The 18871-nt window shown below is 41.9% G+C and overlaps 1 protein-coding gene across 1 annotated transcript in view; it reads left to right on the top strand.

The window, feature by feature from the left end:
* The window catches only part of mid2 (midline 2), a 93092-nt gene that overhangs the window by 49958 nt on the left and 24263 nt on the right, over positions 1–18871 (top strand). Inside the window, exons 5-8 of the mRNA XM_041943838.1 lie at positions 9817–9924; positions 15295–15443; positions 16652–16779; positions 17227–17370. Of these exons, the coding sequence (XP_041799772.1) occupies positions 9817–9924; positions 15295–15443; positions 16652–16779; positions 17227–17370 (529 nt within the window). The remainder of the gene's footprint in view (positions 1–9816; positions 9925–15294; positions 15444–16651; positions 16780–17226; positions 17371–18871) is intronic.

Here is an 18871-nt window from a genome sequence, read left to right on the forward strand (position 1 = left end):
CAACCGTCCACTCTCAAACCATTTAAAGGGGCAGTTATGTAATTCAGACACCTTCAAACACTGGAATGAGCACTTCACTGTGGGAAAAGCTACTGCAAAAGCTCTTTTACAATATTCCCTACCCTCAAGGCGCTAACAGCTTCATGTAATGCTTTTATTGTGTCAGATGTTCAGATTTTGTGCCTCTTCAAGGTCATTGTCTCCACTCTGCTTATAAATTTAGGTTTGCTTCTCATGTATTTTACTGTGTCAAATATCATTTTTTGGATGAATTGCTACTGCAACACTCAACAGTTTAATTCACACCGGTGCCCCCCATAAAAGAAATATATGCTCCCAAGTCAAAGCACATGAGATTATCTGTCAAATACCATATATCTTCAAAGTGGGAACTTTATTTGACTTGTCACAAGCTGGTAATTTTTCACAGCTCAGCTGGTTCAATTTAGTGACAACCTTGGAGGAGTGTTTGCACTCTGGTGTCCCATAGCGTGAACCCCTACCTGTCTGCAGATTATACCTCGGCCAGTCTTGTCACTGTTGACCTCTTCCATTTGGGCTCCTGCTGCTTTAATGGAAGTAGTGTGTGAATCCAGCAAAAGAGTACTAATGCTTAGTGTTGCCTGCGCCGGTACCACAAACACACACACACACACATACTTCCTGTCTTAACGCACTCACTCTTAATAAGCGCCATCATTTCTTCGTGAGATTTGACATTAATGGCCACAGAGGACAAATGCACTTTGGTGCCGCCATCACTCTGTTTTGCAGTTCATTTCTTTTTAGCCGGGCCTGACTCCATTTTCTCCGAGTCACTCTGAGGTCCATGAAACACAACTCTTGCCGCCACTCACCCAATCAAAATTAAATGATCGCTGCGTGATTCATTAAGTACAGACAAATTGTTCGTCAACGACGCGCGGTGGGGGAAAAAAAAGTCTGTCTTCTTTTGTCTCCGTCTGCATACCAATGTTGTGCCACCGCCAAACAACAACAGCAGAATCTCATCACTTATTCATCAAAAAGAAATGAGGAGCAATAGCATGGGGGGGAACATGCTCCATTGACTCTTAAGCAAATTATAAAAATAAACTATATGTTTTCCTGCCCTGTCTGAATCCATTCAGGGATATTCTCCTGTGTGATGTCAGTGTCAAAAGGCGAGTTTAATTATTGACGTGATGGATGAGGGAGCATAGTGTTTTCAAGCGGGTTCATGCTAATGTGCAGTGGCTCTTTATGTTGGGCAGGAGGAGAGGAGAGGAGGACAAATGAGCAGAGGGAAGATGGAAATGTTAGGAAAGTAGAGGAGGCAGCACGCAGCAAAGGAAAGGGAAAGAGCAAAGGAGAGGAGAAAGAGCGGGGTTGAAAGGGCAAGCAGAGGAAGAGGAAAAGAGGAAGTGAGTGTTAGCGTGACAACAAATGATCTTTTGACCAAAACAGACACAGGCACTGTGCGGAAGAAAGCGCTCAGCAATAATGCAATAGGCTACAACACAGACGAGGAATAAAAGAAGAGGGAGAGAAGTTTGTGCAAAGTAAGAAATCTCTGAAGGGTTTTGAGCGTGACCTGGATTCCTCTCTCCTCCCTGTTTGCATCATATTGTATCGGTGCCAAAGATATGATCAAACACAGTGTGAATCAGCTTTCAGTGTGTCAGCACACACAGCAGCGAAGCAGCCCCTGTTCTCCTGGGGTTCTCTTTGGGGAGTTATCTTCTCTTCAGTTTTAGAAAAAGGCGCACCAACTTGATGATGGGGAGGACGTTTCTTTCTTGGGAGGCCTCTCTCCTTATCGCAATATTTGGTGTAGGACTGTTCAATCTGTTGCTGTTCTTAATGACATTCGGAATAATGCTCGGCATTCTTGAAAACGTTGAGGGAACGGTGCGGTTTTTGAGTATTTGCTATGATTATGTGGGAGCTAATGCACATCATTGTTATCCACTCAATGCCAGGGACTGGCTGGATATTAATAGGCAGCAGAGAAGAGATACTCACTGAGGCTGTTTGGCAAAGAGCATTTCCCCAAAAACCACTTTGATATTGAAGTGAAAGTAAATGTAGAGCTAAAGTAAAAGCTGAGATACTAACAGTTCACATGCTACCTGCACAATCTCAATTACAAAACAACTGTTTTAAACTGCTTTGCGTTAAAATCACTTCAGCTGACTTGGTGCGAGCCTTCTGCATGTTGCTGTCTGCAAACTCTTTTCTCTTTTCATTTTCTTTCCTTCCTCTCTCACAACAATCAGCTAGCCTATATTCACATGCAAGTGTTGCCTCGTGGCTTCTATTTTCAAAAATGTGTGTTTTGGTGCTGTTTGATAATATGCTCCAGATTCATGCCAGCCACCATTTTGATTCAGCCAAAGTTTTTACCCCCTTGTTCAAATGGACATCTCAAAGGATGCACATACATTTCTTTTTTGCTGTTACCATTGTACAAGTTTTGAGCTGATTTCCATGTAATTCCCTGGGAGCCTCCTCTTTTATACTTACATAATACCCCCTTAAAGGCTTGTGCACTTGAGACTTGGAACTTTGTCAGCGTTGTGAAGTTCTTGATTTGGCGTTTAACATCGCTCTCCTCTGAATTCATCCTGCTACTTGACAGTTGATCAGATTTTCGGTCTTTCCATCTCGCGCTGTCCCACTTTATCTCGCTCTCATTCTCTCATGTTTGTGCTCACTGCGGCGGTGGTTCAGCTCAAACACACACTGTGTTGTGACGAGGCGTGTTCACTGGCGGCTTTTTAATGACGGCACTCCCTAATAAGGCGTAGGCTGCCTAACTCACGCACTGTATCACACGGTAGGGAGCGCATCACCCAGACAGAGCTAATGTGGTGGAAGCAGCAGCTGGTTTTTTCCAACCCCTAAAATTGTGCTGCCAGGTGGGAGGAAACTAAATCAGCTCACTGTTAAGGTTTTGAGCGTGTGTGTATTAGGACTGATGGGAAAAGGAAAGAACCACATTAGACAGAAGCCTAGTGGGTTTTAATCTTCAGACATGTATGTCAACTGATTAAACAATGAGCTTTATGTCATTAGCCAAGACCTGCCGAGGCTTATGTACACACTGAAGCTGATCCCACTGTGTGCAGAATATGAACCAGCTATGTGGAGATGGCTGTAATGCTGCCTAATCCCATGTATCAGGTCTCATCTCGCCTCTCTTTACCTTCGACTGGAGCAGCAGTGAGATCGAACAGTGAGCTGTGTGTTGTTTGTCTTTGAAATTTTTCAAAAGTCATTTGTGGGTCCACTTAAAGGCAAAGATGAGGACATCAATGCAGCAGGATAATGGCGTGTAATGATAAAAAAAAATGATTGCCTTCACCGTCAATGGATAGTGTAAAGTTTTTATGTCAGTGTTACTCCTTCCATCTGTCGAGTCCATTCTTTTATGTTTACAACATTTTTGCGAAAGGGCAGCTGATCAAGAAACATCAACAAGAGTCTACAGCTATATTAGCAGCTCTGTGAGGCTGTGCTGAGGCACTGTGGTGCTTAGAGCGGAATGCTAACGCGCTTAAGGTTAACAGGTATAATGTTTACCATATTCACCTTGTTAGTTTAGCATTTTAGCATGCTACCAGTTCATAATTAGTACTAAACACAGAGTACAAGTGATGCTGATGGGAATGTCAGTTTTGCCTGTATTTGGTCATAAACCAAAGTATTGCAATGAGTGAAAGTTGGACCTGATGATGGCACGAGATGAAAAGACCAGTCTATAGATTTTTTACAGGATATGTGAAAACTTTGACCTGACTGTGACACCAGAGGAAAAGCTATGAGGAGTCATCCTCAGGGCACAGTGAATTTCATGGCAATTCTCCTAATAGATGTTGAGATATTTCAGTCTGGAACAAAGTGCTGGACTGGCTGACTGGAGACTGACATTTGCCATCCCTAGATCATCTCTGATAATACCCAAGATGATTATTCAGTGTTATGTAAGTAAATCCGGCTAGCATATAGAAGTTCAGATGAACACTTTGTTGGCTTAAAAAGCCAGTCTGCCAATTCATTGTCAGTGAAGCATTTCCAATGATCACCTCTTTCTGACATATCATCCATGATAAATGGTCCCCAGTTGCATTTTCTTTCACTCTATTGCATCCTTAAAGCCTTTCTTCCCTGTTGTAGAGCCAAGTGCCGCTCAGGTGTCATAAATCTCTGGGAACTATCCCAGAATCAGTGGACAGCATGAGAGATAAAGCTGTCAGACTGAATCCTTGCATCTGTTTGAGAAGATCATGTCTGAGAGAAAAAGGAAAAAAGTGTGTGTGGGGGGGTGGGGTGGGGGTGACAGGCAGACAGAATGGGGACCAGTCAGGCAGAGGTACACTAGAAGGAAGAGGGAAAAGGTAAAGCAGGACAGGAGGCAGGAGAGGCTGATGGGAGCGGAATGAGCACAGAATTGATTCAAGATGTGATGGTTTTGGTGTCGGCAAGAGGTTAACAGCTGTTCTGAACCTGGACCACTCCTCACAAAGTTTGAATGGCAACCACTTTGCTGCAGGAGGTCATTTTGGGAGCCACATACTGTTCAATTGTCTGCTCTTGTTGTCTGCAATTTGAAGCTCTGATGTCCACATCCTGGAGTTGCGCTGGTGGGTGCGCTGCAAGGCAGGGCAAGATGTTTGGAATACGGATACATACAACAGTATGGCAAATGTGTGCAACATCACACCACAGTCTTTTCACTGTTGTTTGCTTAGAAACATTCATTTACGACTTATAACAGTATTTTTACAGCATTTTGGAAGACACTACATGATCATGTCATCAAGACACTATTCCACTGAAAGTTTTAGCAGCTAATCTTGAGTTACTATATGACTATAGATGTGCCAGTTAATAAAAATGATGATGATGATGATAATGATGAAATGATTTTGGGGGTGCCCTGGTGGTCTAAGGGCTAAAGTGGCAACCACCTGGCTGGAACTTGCTGCATGTCACTTCTAATCTTTCTTTAACCCACTTCCTGTCTTTCTCTCGACTTTCAACCATCTACTAAAGACATGAAATGCCCCAGAATAATTATTAAAACAACTATCTTTGGTGAAACATAACTGGTCTAATTTGTACAAATGCAAAATGTTGAAATGCCACAAAATTTGGGGCCATGTTTAAAAACGTGATGCCTCAGACAATTGGGGACTAAATTTGTTAAATTTGAGACACAATCATACTTTTTGGAAACAATAACTAAGCCACAGCTGAGTGGATGTCGCATCTCGTGTGACCTTGTCTGATTGGCTCAGAGTTGCTATCCGTCAGAGCTGACATTATGAGCCATTAACCTCTTAAGGTCTTTCTTGTCCCCTAAAATTTCCTCTTAGGGCTCCTCAAAATGTATTATAATCACATATATGTTCTGTATCTATCATTCTAACAACGTCTTGGACTCATACTACATACACTGAACAAATTATTCAAAATTTTTCCTCGGTTCACCATGAGGTCAAATTTAAGGCAAAGTAATTTGTGAATCACTTTATACACCTGTCAAAGTTCCCAAGAAATTGGGATTTGTTATGTCGGGGTGGGCGGGTAATTTATCAGCGTTTGCCAGGTTTTGTGATGTTATTATGGTGTTGCAGCTTCGACAGTTCTTGTGATGAATATACACAGCATTATCAGGACGGAGCGAGCACTGCAATATCATTAAGACTCTCTCTCTCACACACACACACACAAACACACAGTTCAGTTCATTTATCTGGAGTCGACAGATTTTCTCAAAATCCCAACAAGGTGAGAGATTATGCTGCGATGGTAAATACAATATCAGGGAAATTTAAGACCTTCCTCTTCATTTTGAGTTTCACACACCTCAGTGTGACTGACAGCATGTGAATGAGTGGCACGCGGTTTGGCCACACACATCAGCCCCGTCATTATATGCTGAAGCAGCACGGAGTGGGCGGTGAATTGCGACTGTCAGTCATTCGAAGCCAGAAAAAAGCATAGTTTATTTTTATTTCATTTTTGCATGTAAGTAATACAGCGCTCAATTCCAGAGTATAAAATATGTCTGAATAAATTGAATCTTGACATAATCCAGGTTGAGCTGAACTCGACCTAATGATGTATGAGAGCATATGTGCTCAATTTAACCCTCCAGTGAGAGAAGCAGAGGTGGGAGTTATTCTTGTGATTAAGGTTAGTAATGGACAATTCTTTTTGATTTAATGATTCTGCAGTCAGATGGCACTCTGTGGGCGACACATTCATCATAATGGTCTGGATGGGCTTATTCAGATGTATTCAGTAGCTAATTATGAGTGCATTTTATCTTCTTACCTGATAGAGTGTAATTATGGCTGTGATATGTTTGATTTTATTTTGCCTCATGAGACAATGAGTAGAAGCTACTGAATGGGGTGCACTTAAATGTCAGCTGCATTACGTAATATAATCCCATTTAGTTTTGTAACCATAAATATTATCAACCATTGTTCTTGAGGAATTTGGGAATAAGATCCCTCTATTAAACTTTCTGGGTTTTTAAATTAGCATAAAGACAGTTTGTCGCTTATTTCCTTCTCTCCATGTCAGTGTTTTCACTGGTTTTAACAACCTTTTAGACGGCAGGAGCAGCTAGAAAGTCTTTGAGACTGGAGTTGTAGCTATAGTTGTTCTTCTCATTTTCCAATAATAGACCTATACTTTAACATGGAGTTGGCACTGTGATTTCAGCGCACCTGCTGAGGAGTCTGATGAATAGGGAGATGCGCCGCAGGTGACAGTGTTTGTGTAGCAGGGAGTGGGTAATAATGTCAGGAGCTGGCAGAGAAGGAGGAGGAGGAGGTTTTGAGTGAGGTGAAAGAGGAGGAGGACGGCGATGAAGATTGTTTCCATAACTCTAAGCTGCCAAGTTGTAGCTGTAATTCACAGTGATCCTGGGCGGCTGCATTTATCCTGCTTAATTACTAACCTGCAGTCATAAGATGGCTCTTTGTGTGTGCGTGCGTTCGTGTGCGTGTGTGTGTGTGAGTGTGAATAATGAGGCTTAAGTGGATCTGCTGGTTGTAATGAGCTTTGTGGAGAGATGAGTGGAACTTGGTTGTTGGTTAGTTTGATAGTCTGCAGCATGAGAGAAAGTCACAACCCTGTAAAGTTTAGGGATGGGAAACTCATCAAACGGAGATAAATCTCTGTTGATTTACAGCTTGACACTGGAGTCAGCTGAAAATGAGGTTTTAAAGATATCAAATGACCTTATTTTGATTGGTAAAAGGTGTAGAGACAAAATCCACAGGTGATAAAATTACTTTAATACCCAAATCCATTGAATTTTGCTACGATTCTGCTGCTGGTAAAACAACTATAACAACTACTAACACTACTAGTAGTAGTAACACGACTACTGAAGAGTGGCAATAACACTGAAATCAACTCTTTCTCATGAGTGAGTTTGCAGAGAACATGTTCATTTCATTTTGATTGTTCACTATGTCATCTCTCAAATGAACATTCAGGTGCTTGTCTTTGTACTTGAAGAATTCCCATGAATGTATTGTCACGAGGCTGGTGTGACCTTTGATCTAAAGATGGACACAACCAGTCAGAGCAGTGAAAGGGTCTCTCCTCACAATGCATTGTACTGCACTCTGCTGCAGTACTGTAAGAGGGCTGCCAGCTCAGCAGAACCCGTGCTACATCAGTGCCCTGCAGGAAACACTCACCAGTGCTTTCGTGACAACAAACACTAAAACCTCTAGTGAAGCAGTTAAAGCAGCAGTGTTGTTTGTGAGTTTTGGAGGCCTTTAAGGTCATCCTTGATAAAAGCTGTTGTCTGATGTGTGAGCGGAATTCCTCCTCTCCAGTGTGGCTTTTCTGGATTGTTCTGAAGCTACCAGTTTGAATGAAAGCTTCCCACAGCCATCACGCTGGGTTGTTTCCTTTCGGAGTAATCTGTCATTTTTTGATTTAGTCTGAATTGGCTCCTACAGCCAAAATAGTGGTGACTCCTGTCATCATCACAGTGGAGGAGCTGCACTCACAGTGCAACCCTGTATGCCAACTTTATCTTAGATGTTCTATGGGAGGTTTTTACATCCTAAGGGGCTGTGTCCACCAAAGCGTTTTTCCCTGAGTCCACTGTATTTTTGAACTGTTTGCAATGGAAGCTGTGTATTCACAGTACGCTACTACATTAGGTAGCACCCAGCTGCCCAATCACAGGGGAGCAGGGGGCGGGACAAACAGAGGAAGTTCAAACTGTGTCCTGCTCATACGAAAGAACTCTTTAAACAGCTACAGCTCCTGAACCAAACAATGGGACTCACCGAGATGTTTCCTCATCCCACAAAATTTCATGAACCCATGTAGACAGGCTGGCCCGTCTTTTCTCCCGACATGCTTCAGCCTTTGCTTCATCCTGAGCAAGTACTCTACCTTGTGCTGGAATTTTTACATTTAGTATTTGTTGATAACACAAACTATTTGCAAAAACAGGCTCTCGAAACACATAAATTAACCGTTATTTTGCAGATGTTTCATATCATCACCTGAGAAAAAACACTTTGGTGGACACAGCCCCTTACTCAGAAAGCAGGGATGAGGTTTCTCTCTGTGTGATGGCTAATCATAACGCTCAGTGATGTTTTGGCTGATACTTTTAGATTAAATTTGCTGGTAAAACAGCAACCACAGCCGACTCAGTGATAAACCATCAGTCCCTAAATGAATCTTCATTACCCCTCAGCAGTGAAGTCGGACCAGTACATCTGAACTTCATTCATTTGAATCCCTTGCCTTGTAGGTGTAATTGTAATTGTACTTTACAACTGGCAAACCAGCTTTCCAGTTCATCAAACACCCTGAGTGCCTGACTAACAACCATGCACCCACACAAGTTTGAAGTTGGCTTGAGATGGTGAACTGATGATGAGTTGCCTTGGCAACTTTGGTCCTAAAATAATCACAGAATCTATTAAATCGGCATGGTGTAAGCAAATTCAGTCGTTGAATTAATGAGTGTCTACACAGGCTCTTTTTGGGAGCCTTTTAAATGAAAAACTTGAATATTCCAACAATATTCAGCCCATTTCTTGTTCATTATAAGTGAAATAAACATGTTTTAGAAAAAGGTGTAACTATAAATTTCATGCAGAATTATTTTAGTACATTATGGCTTCTCCTGTATAATAAGATATTGGTGTTACGTACAAGAACAAGAGGTGGTTTAAATCTAACAGCAATGTACCAATTTTTATGAGATGTGATAGACTTTCCCTCCAGCACATTTCAGAGTATGAAAAATTAAATTCCAACTACTTTTACTACATTTTTTGCTCTTTTCTTATCCACAATGCGTTGTAAGTGGCGACCTATTGCTGTATCTAATCTGTTTTTTTTTTTTGCCCTCTGGATCAATGTATGCTTTGCAAAATGAAATGATTTCTGGTCTTCCCAGTGACATAATTAAAGAGTTGAAAATCATTATCTCAGTTCATCACGAGTTAATTCTAATCCAGGTGCACAGTTTGTTGGAGGTGGCTTTTCTTTGTGTGCCGAATGCATAATGAAATGGAAAAACAAATGACGTCCTCTGTATGTAAGTGATGATATGATTCAATGGCTGCCAATTCAGAAATCTTTTTTTTAACGCAGCAACGAAATAAAATGTAACATATGGCCGGATTAGTGTGATTTAATGTGTGTTTGTGCAGATGTCAGTGTGCGCATGAATGTGTGTAAGCAAGCCTGCAGTATTTTGGCCTGACTCAGGACATCCATATAGTGGGATCGCCCAGTCATGTTCACATGCGGACCCGCTTCTGTTCGCAGGTGAACACAGCCATGCATGAAGCCAAGCTGGTGGAGGAGTGTGATGAGCTGGTGGAGATCATCCGCCAGAGAAAACAGGTCATCGCTGTGAAGATCAAAGAGTCCAAGGTAAAATAAATATTCCCTTTCTATTTTTTCAGTTTCAGGTCCAGATGGGGAAAGCTTTGAAAGTAGGAGCATTTGCACTTAAAACTATGAAGACTTTAAGTTTCACCAAGTTGAACTGACATCGACTGATTTCTGGCCATTAACGGGCATCAAGGCAAAACACCGACACAAGCTAACAGACAGTCTTCACATAGACAACCACCATGAAAGGTTGCTATAATTAGCAAAGGGTTAGCTAGCATTAGCAACTGGTTGGCTGTCAACACATCCAGCAAACATTGAGCGACATTATCATGTTGGAGCTATGTTCCTGGTCACTTGATGAATGTAAATGACCTTTTGCTTCTGGATTTTGTTTTCACCAGCTTCTGTGTTCATATACAGAATATTGATTCATGCTAAGCTTATAGCAGATAGTTGTGGAATTTATTGAATTACATAGAAATCAGTTCAAAACAGTTGTGTCTCACTGCCGTTTGAAGCAGTCAAATCTTCAAGAAAGTCAGCAGTGGGTCACAGTCCACCGGTAGAGAAACGGCGGTTTTGTACATTTTGAGAATGAATGTGAGAGCAGCAGCGGCGTGGACAGAATATATTTGCGCAGGGGTCTCACTGATGGATTTTATAGAGCTGCCGCTGCATTTGCCCGCTTGTTTACCTTAGCACACATCACATGGACGCTTTAGGAGAAATGGAAAAGACAATCGAGGAAAAAGAGAGAGGGAGGCTGAACGTGTGTGGGAAGAATCTGAGATGGCAGCAAAGACTGTTGTGAACCTGCCATTTTGAAGACAGTCCAGGACTTACTGTACAGACATCTGTGTGTGTGTGTGTGGACACGTGCCCAGTTGTCTATGGGTGGTTTTGTCCCTGCCTAGGGTTTCCGGACAGTGGCAAAACTTTGAATCTCAACCTCCCAGAGGTGAATTTTTAAGTGCTTGTGGAAGATCCTCTGAGGCAGCAAAGGAGCTTTTTCGAGAGATGAAAGATTTCCAAACACTGAACACAAGGACTGAAGTAGGTGTGTGTGAGTGTGTGTCCACAGTGATTGCAGACAAAGAGCAAGGCTTGTTCTCCTGAGAGTCTGGGTCTGTAAAAGGCTGTCTAGCAGAGGCTGGAGGAGTGAAACGCAGGAGAGGGAAGTGAAGAGGGAGAACTGAAAAAAACACCAGACAAGCGCTTGATTGATGTTAGCCTGCAGGTGATGTGTTAATATCCGAGGCTGTTTACGGGTCAAGAAAGATTAATGAAATGCACCTTGAGTAATTCAAATAAGCACGAGTGTGTTAAAATGGATGTATGCCTGAGAGGAGAGGACAGCATTAAAGGTCAGGTAAACGCAGGTCGTTTTAGGCTTTTCAACAAACAACTCTTGCTTTGGCTGTTGTGTTCAGGAAAGGAAAATACTCAGAGGTTACTCTGCAACAGAATAACAGGATTATGCAGGCGTGATCATGGTTAGCAGAGCTATGCAAGGTGTTCCCATTCTCTCTCTCTCACACCTCCTCTTAACGAGCTGTGGCTCTCTCTAAGGAGACTCTGCAGTCATGCCTAATCTCTCCCTGCCCAAACAAAACACACACTATTCCCTCATGTTCCAGTGTGTGCAGAAAAGTGTCCTGATCATGTGACTGTGTTTGTCTTTCATCCTTCTCTGCCCCTCTCAATCTGGACGATTTACAATTGGAACTCTTATTAGAGAATCAAGGATTAACAACTCATCTATTTAGGGTTTAAAAAAAAATCACATGATTTCTAAAAAGAGCCATTATGTCATTTTTGGTCGTGGCTGGTAAAGACTGTCCTCACCAGAAACAGCAGAAACAACAGCATTGTGCACATCTAAACATCTGTTTATATTCACCTGACAATGACCTCTTGTGGCTATGACAGTTACTGCTGTCTCTCAGTAGGTTTGGCAAAAGTACATGCCATTGTCACACTGCAAAAAAACCTCTACGGCTGGAGGTTGGGGTAGATGGTTGGGTGCATAATATGTGACTGACACACAGGACTGCTGTTTACATCCAGCTTCCTACTTACAATTAAAGTTAGTGTCTGTAAACCATCTTTTTCCAAATTACTTAAAGGACTAGTTTGACATTTTGTTTGCATTCCCATCGAGAATTGAATGAACAGATTGATACCCGACTATAGTCTATACAGCAAATATGTAGCTGGAGCCAGCAGCTGATTAGATTAGCTTAGTAAAAAGGCTGGAAACGGGGGGAAACAATGAATCTGGTTCTGTTCAAAACTTATACATCTCACTGATTAACACTTATATCTCGTTCATTTAGTCCATACAGAAACTGAAGCCTAAGAGCACCTTGTTGTTTTACAGGAGGTTTTTTGGTTGTGGGGTTGTTTTATCATCTTAAGAACTTTGCCAGAGTGCAACCATTTCTCTTTAAAGACAACACAGAGACACTAATCGAGACACTAATGCATGCTTTTATTACCTGCAGGACTGACTATTGTAATGCTCTACTTTCCGGTCTCCCCAAAAAGAACATAGCTCAATTCCTTTTTTTAAAACTCAGCTGCACACATGCTGACTAGGACCAGAAAGATGACACACATTACACCTATTTTAAAATCTCTACACTGGCTATGTGTCTGCTTCAGGATTGATTTCAAGATCCTTTCTTTGGTTGATAAAGCTCTGCCTATTTATCAGATTTACCTTCAGTCTATGAACCCTCTGATCTTCTGGTAGTGGCCTTTTAATTATCCCTAAAGTCAGTACAAAAACCCACGTGAGGCATCGTTTCTTACTATGACATCTCTAGAGCAGCCTTCCCGAGGAACCAAGGGCAGCTGAGAATCATGCTTTGTTGTTATATTTAGCAAAATATTATTCATGCTCTTGCAAAAAAAAAATGTTTTTCCTGTGCTCACTGTGTCTCATTGCACATTCAGAAATGATCCAGAAAAATATAATTTTTCTTTTCATTTATCAGAGCATTAGGTCTGGCCTCAGCAGAGGGTTTCAGCTTTGTTTAATGACCTCACAGAGCACCGAGACACAAACTATATTACTGAAGGGCTGCCATTACTATATTCAAGCTATGATTAAATACGCTGTCATATTTCAGATTTAGATGAGGCACTTCTTTGCACAAGGTGAGAAATCACACACACAGACTCTGCCATATTGTCCATTATTCTGAGAGAGAGGGAGTAATCATCTCTAAATATGTTGTTTGCGGCATATGTTGCCAAATAATAACCCATCCATTAAACCCGTCTCGCTTGTCCTCTCTGTGCGGTCAACAACCTGCTAAAATGTCATTTACAGTGACAACAGATTATGGTGGACTTGGTGGAAGAGCAGCTAAGACGCCAATTGAAAACTCCATTAAGTCGCCAGCTTAGAGAGGTTTTCTAAGCAGGAGCAGCTTTCCCAGCAGTAGAAAGTGAGTGCACACTAGATGCTGTTTAGATTCTTTGAGAGCTTTTGATGACAAGCTCTTCACCGATTGCCACCCAGTGTGGGTATTTTTTTTTTCTTTCTGATTTCCTATTTGCATAATTCAAGCCCCGCGAGCAAAAAACGTGTTGTGAAAATATAGATGACTAATCCTTTAAGGGCACTCACCATTTTAAATGATTCTGCCCCTTTTAGTCAGTGTCAAGAGATTCAAGTTGGGAGCTGTTGCTGAAATTCTGCTGTTTTCACACAAAGAAGCGACTTCACTGCTTGCCGTTCAAAAGTTCACTCAGGTTTCATTTCATCGTCACTGCTGATGGGCACTCTATGCTAAAGCCGGTATTCTATTGCACAGCTCACCTTTCGCTGACGGTCTCAAAGCTTACGAGCAGCCTGTGTTATTTATTTCCTGTCGAGAGCTTCGTCAGGCTAAGTTCGTTGGAGGAATCAGGATGTGAAGATAAATGAATTACTTCAATTTCAAATTAGCATTGAATGGCTTCCTTACGGTAAATCGGAAATTATATTATGGTACACCCACTGAGAAATTAGAGGCAAATCAGACTACAGTACAAAGCCTTGTGTGTGTGTGTATAAAGAGTCTGAACCCTGATCTGACTGACCCACCTCTTGATGCACGCAGCAGGGTTGTTTGTGATGAAGATGAGGAAAGTTAATACAGTCATTTCTGGGCCGTTCATGTCTCGCTTCCACCAGCCTCCAGCCGCCTGTGCTGCTACATCTGAAACATGCACAACCAAAAGTATGGAGATAGATGAGTGTTTACAGGGCTGAGGCAATGGAACTCTGACTGTCATTATATCGGAAAACAATGCATTATGCTGTTGGCCTCTGCCCTTCTATTATGCAGCATGTTCATAAGGTCAGTGTGAGAATAACAAGCCAATGGGTTCCCTTCAACTCTGACCCCTTAACCAGGACTGTGTCCTCTCTGCTGCATTCTTGGGGTCTTCCTGTCTCTGTGTTTTCCTGTCTGTGCATGTATCTGCATGGCTGTGCTTCTACATGGAATCTAGAGGTTTATCATTGAGTGTGTGACAGCCATCAGGCACAAGGTGATGGAAGGTGTTTTTTTTTTCTTTTGCTGCATGTGGTGCACACATTTTTGCAAGGCTGAGCACAGAATGACTTCCAAATGCATATTGTTTTTCTTCCTTTCATCAATTCCACACAAAAGCTGTGATGATGTTCCACAGCTAGCTGTTTCTATAAGGTAAATTCATTTCACAAGATTCAAACGTTCTTCTGACAAGACAACATTTGATCAGGGTCCAACACATTCAATATCTGTCCAAGACTCCTGCAGAGGGTTTGTGTTTGTTTCAGTGTTGTTGTTCTCTTACAGTAATAAAACTTCTGTATTGATAGCCTGCCATATGGCAACTTGTTGGTTTCACCTAGCAGGAATCATCTCAGGGGGCGCTACCAGTGCTGACTATTTTAGAGCAATTTGGCAGCAAAGTTTAATTATGTTTACTAAAAGTGTTGAAGATATTTGTGGCTCAGTGACAGTGATGAATACCTAATACCGAAATCATTGGACCATATTTGAGATGCATCTTTGAGGTGTATTGAGCTCTGAGGCACATTATTCCCGGATTTGTGCAGTGGAGGGAAAGTGAGTTGCCATGAGCAAAGTTATTTTCAGCCACAGGAGATGAGCACAAAAGATCAATAACACCAGAGAACTACTTTTGTCTGAGTTTTGGAAGTGGTGATGAAAAACTGAGCGTGGCTAAGAATTCATGCATATAGAAGGATGTGTTGGTTGCATTTGACTAGACCAGGTGATATTAAGCTGGTATGTGTTTTCATCGCTACGACAAAAACTGAACAGTGCAGCCCTCAAAACAGTGATGTATTACTTAAAGGCTCAGACCGCAACATGTCCCGTCCTATATCTGTGTGTGTTCCAGGTGATGAAACTGCGTAAGTTGGCTCAGCAGATTGCAAACTGTCGCCAGTGTCTGGAGCGCTCCAGCGCCCTCATCACACAAGCCGAGCAGAGCCTGAAGGAGAACGACCACGCTCGCTTCCTCCAGACCGCCCGAAATGTAGCAGAAAGGTGGGTGATGCAGCGCAGAGACATGCACACACACGGCGAGGTGGAAAAAGTGATGTCGAGGATGATAAACTTTGCTTATGACAGTGGTTGTTTTGGAGGCAGAATTGTAGTTTTACTGCTATATATCATGTCAGAGAGCTGAACATATGCACACCAACAGACTACTTAGAAAGAGAGAAGGCAGAAAACGGACACACACATATGAGTAAATGCAAATCAGTGGTCAGACACCCCTGCTTGTTCCTTATGTTTGCCCCGTGTGGCATTCTGTGTTTTCATCCCACTGTTTTTATCTCTTGTCTCTTGAATATATGCATGTCATGTTATCCTATCCTCCCTGCAGGACACACACAAAACTTTTAGAAATTTGTCAAAATTTGTATTTAAAAAAAACCCACACACTTGCTTTATGCTAAGCTAAGCTGCTGTAGTTTTTTTCTTTCTATGCAATCCAATCTTAGTGTAAATCAGCATTAAATCCAACAGCTCTGGCTCCTGTGGTCCGTGTCAGGCCTCTGCTGAAAACAGAAATCATTTGAGGGGCAGTTTCTCTTCACACCTGCATACTTCTGTTATACCTTCATCCCCTCCTCCCGCCACCAGCCCTCAGCTTTCTCATTTGTTCTCTCACACAAAGGTCTTTGCAAAAAATGCTGCGAGCGGAGCACCTTTTCTACAGCTTTTTTCCAGCATTTGGCCCGGGCGCTTTATTGACCGGCTGGTTTCTCTTCAATGAGGAACAAAAGTCTGATCAGCTCTGCGCTGCTCTGTAACCCACTGATGCCCAAAGCAAAAGTAGGCACACGTTTCCACAAAGCTCTACAGAGTATGTGGTCAGTGTGTCTGAGCCTGAGCCTGAGCCCGCAGACACATCTGTTAGATACTGTAGATATTTCTATATTGTATCTGTATAAATTGTATATTCTGTTCCTCTGTATTTCCTTTCTCTCCCTTCCTCCCTCTCTCTCATCTTTTTCATGTCGTACAAACTACTACTGTCCACCACCTCTCCCCTGTTGGCACCTCACTTCCTTCACTTCTCTCATCACATTTTTCCACCTCTTTATCACTTTTCATTTTTTTTCCTTGCTCACCTCCCCCCTCTCTTCCTCTCATCCTGCACCTCGGCCCTCGTCTGCTCCCTCACCTCGCTACCCTTCTCCTGACATTTCCTTTTCCTCGCTCCTGTGTCCTGCCCGCTCTAAAAGGGTTGCCATGGCGACAGCCTCCTCCCAGGTACTCATTCCTGACGTCAACCTGAATGAGGCGTTTGACAACTTTGCCCTGGACTTTTCCCGGGAGAAGAAGATTTTGGAGGGGCTAGATTATTTAACGGGTATGTGCCTGTCTGGTCTACAGTGGTCACTTCTAGTATTTACTGGAGATACTGGTGTCGTCATAAGAAAACCTTTGATTTATTTGTCCTCTCTGGGTCAGAGACATTCTGACACCCTTTGCCATATAAAACCCTTCAGATAACTTTACATACATGTAAGCATGCAAGCTGAAATATAACTTTTCTCAGCTGTCACTGTGGACATGATGTACAAGATTTTCCATATAGTGTCATTATAGTGTATACTACAGAGGATGACCCAATAATATATCCAGGTTTATAAATGTATACCAGCCACCAGCTGATACAAACATCATGCTAACTTTATTGGGAGATAATTGTCAATTATTTTCTGCTACATTTCACGATGTACTTTACTTTCTGCAAACCTCAATTTCTAACTTTTGCTTTAACTATGTATCATGTTGTTGTTTCCTCCACACGTAGCTCCCAACCCACCATCCATAAGAGATGAGCTGTGCACCGCCTCCCATGACACCATCACTGTCCACTGGACGTCAGAGGATGAGTTCAGCGTCACCTCCTACGAGCTGCAGTACACCATCTACACCGGCCAGACAAATTTCATCAGTGAGTCATGTGCACACACGCACACACACACTGGAGACTTACCCTAAACCTAACTTAAACCTAAATCTAACCACTGACACAAAAATCAGCTTTTCACAATTGGATGAGCCATTGCAAGTTAAATGCTCTTTTAGTCTTTAGCACTCATTGTCAGAGCATAGAAGGAAATTCATGTTCACAAAATTGCATTTCAGCAATAGCCAGAGGCGACTCTAGGATTGTTTTAATCAGTGTTTGGCCAAGAGGGATCAAACACTTTATTGAGCTGTGTTTGAATGCTTTACGTTTAATTTGATTTAAAAAAAAAAGGCCAAAATATTTCATTTCTTTCTGAGGTGGATTACGAAGGAAGTCATTCCTCACATAATATGTATATCACGTTTCCAGAGAAACAATGCCAGCTGAGTAAAACTTGTAGTATGTGATTCAAACTGCATTCTTTACGGCCACGAATATGGAGGCTTCTGCTATATCATTAGAGCAAAACACCCGCATGGTACCTTCAAAGACTCGAGATCAATGGATCTCTCTGGCATCAATAATGCTTTAATCATCATGAGTGATCTTTTCAAACATTGTCAAATTTAGAAGTGCTTTTAAAGTGAGACTATGTAACTTTGAAAGAAGAAGTAACACAGCCTCCCTCTTCCAGATGAAAAGTTGAATTCATAAGCAATAAAACATACAATGCATACATACAACTCAGGTCTGGTCTGGTATGACCAGTAGCTTATGGTGGCTAATGTTAGCTGATTTAATGAGATACTGTGACATTACTGAGTAAATGTTCTGGCTTAATGACTCTTCTTTGTTATGTAACATTTTACCATTCCCAGGATCCTGTAGTTGTGACTCGTGGTTGCATAGTCTCACCTTAAGTCAGTCTGGAAACCAATGCACACCAGTACAGTATATAAAGATATAAACATGAGCACAATTATGGGAGAGGGCAGTGTTACGACTAGGTTTCACCACAACAAGAACTCCATTGCCACAAGGAAGGTACATTATCTACACGTGTTATTTAGTGTCTGTTTTTGTTTGAGCAGGGTGAAACCTGTAGAAACAAGGGATAAGAATGTAAAATCACAGGTTGCCCTCTTTCAAACTCACCTTTTCTCCCTGCATTTTTGCCAAAGGTCATTTCATTCAGAGCTTCTCTTGTTACATTTGCTCCATATAGAGCCGAGATCATACTGCAATATAAGTGATTAGTTTAGTACCACCACGATGTGGATGCCTGTGCTTAATGTTTTGGCCCATAACTCCAGAACGAGGCTCACAGTAGGTTGTAAACTCCTTGCACAAAGTCACAATCCACCACAATGGTCACAAATAGTTGTGCCTAAGTAGATTTTAGCCACTCTTGAATTTTTTTGTTCCCAAAATCGCTGTTCTTCCATCACTCCTTGAAAATGATGCCTAATTTTCCCCATATTTGATATGTCGAATGAGCCGTATTTGTTTTACCATAATTGTCACCACATTTAGATGACACATG

The sequence above is a fragment of the Chelmon rostratus genome, chromosome 9 (assembly GCF_017976325.1).
Source record: "Chelmon rostratus isolate fCheRos1 chromosome 9, fCheRos1.pri, whole genome shotgun sequence".
Lineage (NCBI taxonomy): Eukaryota > Metazoa > Chordata > Actinopteri > Chaetodontiformes > Chaetodontidae > Chelmon > Chelmon rostratus.